At 35.8% G+C, this 9,609-nt stretch overlaps 2 protein-coding genes across 3 annotated transcripts; one reads left to right on the top strand and one right to left on the bottom strand.

The window, feature by feature from the left end:
- Positions 1–126: 126 nt before the first annotated feature.
- LOC128682865 (uncharacterized protein) lies at positions 127–5,489 on the bottom strand. Of its 2 annotated transcripts, none has more exons than XM_053767825.2 (5): positions 5,382–5,489; positions 1,900–2,165; positions 1,335–1,484; positions 832–963; positions 127–345 (listed from the first exon to the last, which is right to left on the bottom strand). In XM_053767825.2, the coding sequence occupies exons 2-5, from the start codon at positions 2,149–2,151 to the stop codon at positions 262–264; spliced, it is 618 nt and encodes a 205-aa protein (XP_053623800.1). In that variant the 5' UTR covers positions 2,152–2,165; positions 5,382–5,489; the 3' UTR covers positions 127–261. The 2 variants fall into 2 exon arrangements, with proteins under 2 accessions (XP_053623800.1, XP_053623799.1); XM_053767824.2 differs by lacking the exon at positions 5,382–5,489 and adding an exon at positions 2,678–2,792.
- Positions 5,490–8,545: 3,056 nt separating this feature from the next.
- LOC128682864 (cytochrome b-c1 complex subunit Rieske, mitochondrial-like) lies at positions 8,546–9,583 on the top strand. The gene has a single exon (XM_053767823.2). It carries the CDS (start codon positions 8,711–8,713, stop codon positions 9,533–9,535), a length of 825 nt encoding a protein of 274 aa, XP_053623798.1. The 5' UTR covers positions 8,546–8,710; the 3' UTR covers positions 9,536–9,583.
- Positions 9,584–9,609: the final 26 nt, after the last annotated feature.

Here is a 9,609-nt window from a genome sequence, read left to right as displayed (position 1 = left end):
TATTGTTTCGTTGTAAATTATTTTTTTGAAACATGTGTTTAGTTTAATTATAATCCTGGTAATCGAAGTCAAACATTATTTCCCAAATCACCATTTTACCCTCGGCCTCGGATCGTGTAGTTCATTAGTATAATTGACAAAATGTTAACAACCTGTGATCGTAAATAAACTAAAATTATCTAACAATCCTTATGTCTACTAAGTAAAACTAATATAGGTAATTATAGTGTCACATAGCACATGTAACAGATAGTTCATATGTTACAATCCGATTAGTCTTCCGCCCAGATTATTTAACTTTTCTGATGCGGCTTTAGTTATCTTCCTTAGTATCGATCCTGGCACCTGAAAAAAAGAAAAATAGTTGTGAAATACTATCTGAGAGTTATGAAATATCATAAATAAATACGATAATATAAATATGAGGCATTGTGATGTGACTGAAACAACGTCGCAACCTGATTGGTTGGTTTTTCCCGCTGCAAAAAGTGAACCCGATCGAGTTCTAATTGAAAACTTAGACTCTTAGTCTCAGACTAGAGCTTTAGAAAGATGCCGTCTTTCTTTTATAATTAGCTACAACAAATAATAGCGATCGCGTCATTATGTCATCAAAGGCCACGTTTACACGAAAGTATCGACTTTTCACATCATCTTTTAATTATGATGATAAGGTATGATATAGGGGAAGACCGAAGAAATTTTTGGGTTTCGATCAAATTTAATAAAAATTAGAATTAAATTAGACATCACCTTACTCCATTACTCTTTTAAGCTTATTGGCAAGGAAATAGGCATTTCGCGAAGCGATATGGTGTGTCAGCGTCTCACCTCTATGATTGAGTTAACAAAGTTGGAGACGCCCTCGGCCCCACTAACTAAAGCGCGGCCGGCTCCTATAAATTTGTCTCCAGTATTCCCGTATTTCTCCTCCTCCTTTATAGTGTCTACTATCGGTTTTGGCTGTGAAAGAAATGTAAGTTGTAATTGTAATGAAACATTACATGTAATGTTCTTGTATCTGTGGTTGTAATTTTGTCATAAAATAATTTCTAATTAGAAACACATGAAAATATGTGTTATCTATGGTTTATTTTCTCACGAAAATCACCACTATCTACTACCCCCAGATTGAATATTCCTGCCTATCGTGACTATTGTCTATTTTATGGTGGTTATAATAATAAAATTGCTATGTATGTAATATCGGTTTTGTGTTTTGTATACGTGTAATTTAGTCCGTACTTTCACATAGTGTTCGTGAAGTGCCTATCTAAGCCCAACTAGGCGATTAAAATGGAGAGGTATAGCATAAGGCATCACATTTCTGGTACCTGTAATATTCCAGCCACAATGCTATGCAAGTTGTCTTTGACAGAGAGGGCCTTGCTGCCGATGTCCTCGGTCTCCAACAAAGCACCTTCGAGGCTGGTCACGGGAGGCGCGAACCAGCCCTCCGATCCTTGGATGTTCAGAGATCCACTCTAAAAATACATATATTATAAATAGATTAATTACTGCTGTGGCCTCATACACATTTAACAATTTAGGGTACCGTACTTAAGGTAACTTGTAAAAGATAGTTCGATCAACTGTTTGTCAAATCTTCAGGATTAAATTTTCTAACGCATCCGAAAGAAACTACACTTGCAAGCAGGCTAAACCTAAGCAAGGCGGAGCTACGAGCTGAGCTTTATGCGGCGCGGGCGGCGGTGTGCCCACTTCGATACGATAAACAATTTATATTTTACCACTTTATTTGCAAATACATTTTATTTCTATACAAAATAGAAGAAATTATTTGAACTTGTTTTAATTATTCAAAAAATATATTTTTGAGAAACCAATAGCAATTTAGATTGGTGAGACGAATGTATTACCAGTGAACGAGTCGTTTACCTTTATAGTTGAATCTGCTGATCCGAAGAGAGGTGCAGAGTTTAACTTGTGCGAGAGGAGATTTCCAACTATGGAGTTGTCTTTTTTCGGATGGTCATAACTTTCGAACGCCAGAGGCCGGGAGAGGTAGACATCGTCAGACCCTGACTGGGGTTGATCGTAGACTGGTAGATCCACTCTTATGGGATCATCTACCGGCGCTGATCTAATGCCCATCGTCGATAAAGCTAAGAGTGCAGACACGAACCACATTTTAACCGATTTACCTGAAATGAGTTTTTTTTAAATAATAGGTAAGGCTTTGTCCCCTACGACACAGTTGAATATACAACTATGAATGTAGGTACTTATACATTACAATGTTTTGTTTAAAGGTGTATTTCAATCTACAAATTACCAAGATCTGATTTTTTTTTATTACTAAGTCTGATTTTTGCGCTGAATTGTTTTATTTAATATTTGAGTAAACAACAAAATGTACTGGAACTTTATCATGGCGTGTTACCAAAAAAAATCCAAAATCCCAAAATATGATGTAAATAAAAAACTAGTGCTAGGTACTCGCTCCACCACGGGCATGACAAATAGGCACCTGCAGCCGAACGTTGGTTGGGATCGACGAGTATCGTCTATATCTTTGCTATACATATAAAAACTGCATGGAATTAGTAAGCTCTTTGTATGAAATACTTATTAAATCCATGTAAAACTGTAAGTGTTGTAAGTTAATGTTTCTGCGAAGAACATAAAAACTGTTATAAAAAGTAAAGGGACATACCTAATTTCATCCTCGACGTAACTATGGGATAGATAGGTTCTGACTCGTCTAAAATGTTTCGCTTTAATTAAATAGCTAGCCCCGTTACTCGTAAAAAAGTTAAGCATATATTAAGCTAAAATATATTTTGTCACTATCGCACTTTATAATATTTGCCATTGACAAACCGAGACCAAACAAACTTAGCAGTAACTGTGGAATTAGTATGTAGGTATGTATGTAACACAGATATAGGGACATTTGTAATGTTCTTATATCTGACTCCTTATCATGGAATTAGTAGGTATAGTACTTATTAAATCCATGCTTCGTACTCATACTAATTCCATGGTATAAACTTTTTGGGCCCATTATGATATCATGGATTTGGTAAGTACTTCCTGCTAATTCCATGCATGGTATCTATTCCATGGAATTAGTAGGTACTCCGTGGAGGACCTACAAATTATATGACCTATTCTCATCGATATTGGCTAGTAATTTGACACTAGCATTTTGACTCATCAAAATCAAATCAAAATTTTAAGTAATAGGTATTAATCACCACAAAATTTAGATTAAGCAATTAAGTTAGTAGTTGCAAGTAATTAAAAAATGAACCTTAAATAGCAAGAAACACAATGGAAATGCCAGAAGTGAAAAAATTCCTCACAGTTTTCCCCTTAAAGTTTGGGGCTTTTCTTATATCATTATTTGGCCTTGCATCTGGGGGCGTATTAGTTGCGGCTATAATTATATACGGTATTGCAGAAAACATAATATTGAGCTATTTCCCTAATGTTAGTTCTTTTGATGATGATATTAGGAAGATGGTATTGATACCTGTCGGTTGTGCTGGGCTTTTGCTGTTAATATCAAATTTCATGATATTCGTAGGTGTAACGTGTAAGAGCAAGCCTGCTATTATAGTTGGTGTTCGTGTTATGTTTATTATGTGCATGATAATTTTGCTCTTGGCTACTTTAGCCCCAGGACTTTGTTTTTTCATGGCGGATATGTGTATTTTAAAGAAGCTATCATTTATTTCCATGGTCTGTTTGTATCTTATAATCACAATATTCGTGGAGATATGGATATACAACGCTACCATCTGCTGGAACGTGGAGAGGGTCATGGGAGATTAGAAATTTATAGGTTTGGAAATGCAATGTATTATAATATACGTAAATAATAGTGAATCTTGTTCTTTTTTTTCGCCTTCAGGGTAGTAAGTCAGCTTTGGGGCTCGAATTTAAGAAATGTTTCCTTTTGGGAATACAATGAAAACAAATATCCTACGACAAATATGCAAAATTTATCGTTCTCGTTTTTGTATTGCTAAGTTATTCCTTGAGACATTTTTGAGTGGAATTAAAAAAACATATTGATGGCAAGTCGTAATTAATATACTTAAATATAACTTTATCAGTAAAGCTCGGGGTTAGGTTAGATATGACGAACAAAATAAGTATAAATTGTGCTCATTCTCATTAGTAAACTAGGGGAAAGTATAGGTAGGTACCTAATCGCGCAATTATAGTTGTACTTAATTAACCAACAGTAGACAAATCTATTTTTATCATAGATAGGTATATAATATTTTTTTTCTACGCGGGGCAATTGTGAGGTGTGGGACGAGTGGTTTGATCGATACAACAAATAATTGATTTTGAAATTAAGTAGTAGATATAAAAGGTGCGGAACTCATAGACATAATGTTACAGTTACTATGTTTACATATTAGCCGTGTATATTTTGGAAATCAGTATTGCGTCTTACAACCATTAATGTTGAATTTCATACCTAAATGTCACATTTTTGGAGATCATTCTTCATCCTTCCTGTAAGTAGATACTTTACGAATTACCTACCTAATTGTGTAATTTACACTTCTTGATATAATTTGAATACCTAACTGTATAAGCAATTATTTTAACCAAAAAGACATACCCAATAAATTACCTAGAAACAAAAAAAAAACAATTTAATATCTTTTATGAAACACTCTGTATCATGGCTTTAATTAGCAGTGTCAACCCTGTGCGTCAGTCATAAGAATAAAATCTTACTAATATGGTTAGTTAACATTCGTACCGTATTATTTATATGTAAATATTATATTTTGCACCAACATAGTTTGGTTCCAAGGTGGACTGTTAGCTGTTAGTGGGTATCATTTTGTACTTTTACATGTTGTACAAAGCCTAAATATTTCTATATCTATATAACACCACGAAAACTACCATCGACCTTGTGTGCATGATACAGTTTTGTTGTACCTGTATATGTTAGTATTACTAAATGTTTTGCTCAAAACAAAGCATTCTAATATATCTGTAAATAATAAATTATTAAAATAAAGGAAACCAAGATCGGCATGTAAATATATGGTCTAATTAAATTACTAAATAGGCACTTGATATAATTTTGTAAATGGTAATGGTAATAGGAAACTCAAATTAGGTATTAAATATATCTCAATACTTCATGGTTTTTGGATAGGAACAGGGATGATTAAAATTTGATCGTCCCGGAAAAATGCCGGGAGCTAACCATCACAGGATCACAGAAATAAACACAATAAACATGTGACACACATACACAATATATTATACTTCATTTTCAATTGAGTGTCCACTATATATAGGTACTACAAATTTTTAAGTGCGTAGGTATTGTGTAGCGTACTGCATATGTATTTAAAAATGTTTATTTATGTGCTCACCTGCGGTAGTATATCGTGGATGAGCTGCAAGCGCCGTGAGACGACTGTGCTGGCGGCACTTTCACGTGTTACGTCAACGGAGCCTTGGCACTACAAACGTGCTTCTTTCGGACTCTACATATATAAACTACAAGAAACCTATTGTTTATTTAATGAGTAGGATTCATTATCAAATATTAAAATATAATTTTAAAGTGACTCTATATTGAAGGTCTTCTTCTGCTGGGACTATGACGTTGGTAGCATTTTTGGTAAAAATCTAGTGTAAATATAGGTCGAATTAATTCGTTCGACAATGGGTTCTCCTTGCAAACATCTCATCTGCTCGCCTTGTCCGGAGAACCCGAATTGCCCAAATACCTGAATCCGGGGTGTAATGGACTTTTGGAGATACCATCACCATCGAAGATAACTATTTATCACTGATTTAGTGAGTTCAAGCATGGACGTCGTATGAGCACGAAACATTGACGCAGTGCGTGAACTATAAATGCAAGATCGTTATGTTCCATATCGAGAGACAGAGGCGTAGATACATAAGATATTACACGTATCCACACGAACAATTGCCTACAAAAAAGTTTATTCGTGTTGGATATACCGCACAACTTGATAATAAGTAGATCAAAACAGGCTCGTGTCGATTGGTGCAAAAATATGAGAAATACAATCGTGGTGCATCAAAAGCTGTTTATGATAACTTATCTACATAAATGATGAAACCTGGATTTATGCTTATGACCCCGAAACTGAGCAACACTCAATAGTTTGGGTGTTCCAACATTCATCATCATCATCTGCACCCCTCCGTGATCCACTGCCGGGCTTAGGCCTCCTTCCGTCTCCGCCAACCATCACTGTCCTGGGCTACCCCCATCCAGTTGTTGCCAGCAATTTCCTTTACATCATCCAATTTCCAACATTAGTCAAACCCAACAAAAGTTGCTCGAGCGAAAAGTACTTTGAAGCAGATGATCGCTACTAGAAAATTTGAAACCCATTTTTTGGCAGAAGTCTTTGCAGAAATTAGGAAAAACAATCCACAACACAGAAACATTATCCATCTCGATAATACAACTTGTCATACTTGTTCAGGTGAAACGACCCGATATTTGGAGGATGAAACAGTGGAACAGTGAAAGGGGACATCTGCGATAAAACCTTGATTTGGCACCGAACGACTTCTTTTTATTTCCAACCGCGAAGATTAAATTATGTGGTCATCAATTTTCAACCCTTGAAGATACGGCCTTTCAATTGGCAAAAGTGCTATTATGAAAACTGGTTTCGCCGAATGCAAAAGTTTATCAAAAGTGGATCAAATTGCGGAACAAAAGTCCAATATAAGTTTATCTGAAGAGTTTGTCTGACGAGACAAATGCACGGAGACCGACTACTCCGACTACTTGACAGAACAATTATTCACCGTACGATTGTTCGACAAGATATTTCGCCTCCTACTTAATTCTAAAGTCCTAACAAGACATATTAAGTCTATCTAGTCTAGACATATCTAGTCTAATAACTGTCCAAGATATATTTAGTTTTTTGGCCAATATCCGACAGAATCTTTCATTTTATACTTACCTATTAGTGACATGTTTTGGGTGTAAATCTGCCACATGATTTGAGAGACTCAACCCATTAATATGTATGCCATATTATACCTACATACTTATACCTAAGTACATAATTACCTAACATATACCACAGATATAAAAATATATTCATTAGGTATTCATACTATCCATATAAATACTTATGTTATAAATGAAATATAAATAGAAATAAATTTATTCATAATATACTAATATACATCATAGGAAATGAACCAAATGTTAACGAGAGAAACTGAAACGTGAGAGATAGACCTACCTACCTAAAGAAAGTTGTACCTATTATGTATCAGCATATCTTTCTTCTTCTTCAACGATTGATAAATCAACAAATCTATATGAATCGATCTTTCTTTGGGATTGTATCGTCCATGACCTGCGACTCTGGGAGCGTACGTGACCTATACTACACCAAAGTATTGTTGTTGTCGAAGAACAATAAAGTCGTACGCTAAAATGATTGTTATCTCAACGTGCACCTAGTGGAGGTACATCTTTAATCCTGAACAAACCGTGAGGTGGGCGGACCTCTTTATGATCCTACTTGTTTGTCCTTAGAGGTAAATTAGGATAATAAATATTATTATTTGGTTTCTAGTCTACACGAATGCTTGTGAATATGGGAGGGACATCCTAGACTGAGTACAAAATTTGCCGTGGCGAGCCCTCAAAGTATTTTTGGAAGTAGGGATTACGAGAGTTAAGTACCTAATCTACAAGAACTGGTCAATTGGTGCCAACAAATAGGTATCGGAACAACAGGTACCTACCTACTTGTAGTAAAAAGTATATTCGTAATAAACGAAAATACTTTTTTCCAATCAACTAGATGTTTCCGTTGCGAAAAAGTAATTAATTTAATCCTTTGAGCTCACTACAACACTGTGTGGCAAAGGCTGTGCTAATTGGAAAGCCTGAAAAGTGCACTGCATTACTTTATGCAGGTTTTCTTCCATTCATTGGACATCTGGCTAAATTAAAACAAAAAAACAGTTATTAGGTAGTAGTTGGGTTATTTCAGCATAGTCAATGGTCGGAGTTTCTACTAATAGGTAGTATTACTGCACATTTATACCGCTAGAGTAGGTACGTGCTGCACCTTCTGTATGTTAGGTACACAAAAACTTTGCCGCCTGTTGCTATATCGATTAAAACGTTTATTTTAGAGCAATCCTTTCATTATGTAAGCATTCGTTTGTGAAAATATACAACAATGTAGCATATCGTGTGCCGATATATTGAGAATTGATAATCAATTTTCATAAGATAAAAAAACCTCGAAAACTATGGAATGGAAGCTTGCCCTATTACATAATAGGGCATAAATGTGCGTAGTAATACTCCCTATACCATGTTTCAATCATATCATTATTATATTTTTCTTTTTTTTTGATCTATGGTTGTACATCATACGCACAGATGTAGTAAATAGTTCATTTAATCAATCTATGGTCATACGTTGTTGGTGTACCTTTCGTTGTACTATATCTTGTGGGATTATACTTAGATTCTAAATATGAAAAATGCGATGACAAGCTTGTCAACTTTTGTCAAGTTATTTCAATTAAATACCTCAAGTCAATTTTCTAATGACATAATTATCATTTCTAAGGATCGATTGATTATTTGACATAAAATCGAAAATATGATTCAATAAATATGTAGCATCAATAGTCCTATGATTAACGAATCATTTAGTAGTCATATAAATCAATGATGAACATTTTGAATAGCTGTTTCGCTAGTCGCTTTAGTCGTGTTGCATTGACATGCTGCAAAGAGAAGCCGCCGGGTGCGGTGAGTGCCCTCCCAAGCGGCCACAAGCTTATACCATGTCGGACTCAAATACATAAAGCTCTTCCAGTTAAGTGTTCTGGGAAATTGCAATTATCATCCGGTCTAACAATGTGGACTCAAGTGCGATTCCAAAAAGAGTGTCCCCGTTTGCACCGCGACATTAATTTCCCAAATTTCGACGCCTACAGGAAAGATGATTATCTTGATGTTAGAAGAACTAATTGGGGCTCAGGTGACGGCAAGCCCGGTTATACTTACATCGTTAGTGTCTTTGGTCTGATAGGAGCTACCTATGGTGCGAAGTCAGTGGTGACTCATTTTATTTCATACATGTCTGCGGCTGCGGACGTCCTCGCCTTGGCTTCTATAGAAGTAGATCTATCTAAGGTAGCAGCCGGCGGCACTGTTTCCTTCAAATGGAGAGGCAAGCCTCTTTTTGTCAAAAACAGAACTCAATCCGATATAGACTCTGAAGCTAACACTCCAATGTCGGCCCTACGCGACCCTCAAACTCCGGAACAGCGTGCTCCAAACTCTGAGTGGCTCATCGTTATTGGTATCTGTACTCATTTAGGGTGTGTGCCCATTCCAAACTCCGGTGATTGGCCGGGGGGTTTCTATTGCCCTTGCCACGGCAGCCATTACGATAATATCGGAAGAATTCGGAAAGGACCAGCGCCCTTGAATTTGGAAATACCACCTTACAAATTTATTAGTGAAACTTTAGTTTTAGTAGGGTAGTTTTGTGTGAATGTTTTGTGAAATGTTACCATTAAATACCTACGTATATTACTTTTTTTTACTAACTAAGCATT

This window comes from Plodia interpunctella, chromosome Z, assembly GCF_027563975.2.
Source record: "Plodia interpunctella isolate USDA-ARS_2022_Savannah chromosome Z, ilPloInte3.2, whole genome shotgun sequence".
Lineage (NCBI taxonomy): Eukaryota > Metazoa > Arthropoda > Insecta > Lepidoptera > Pyralidae > Plodia > Plodia interpunctella.
Note: the sequence above shows the minus strand (reverse complement) of the source record. Positions and strands in the feature narration are given on the sequence as shown.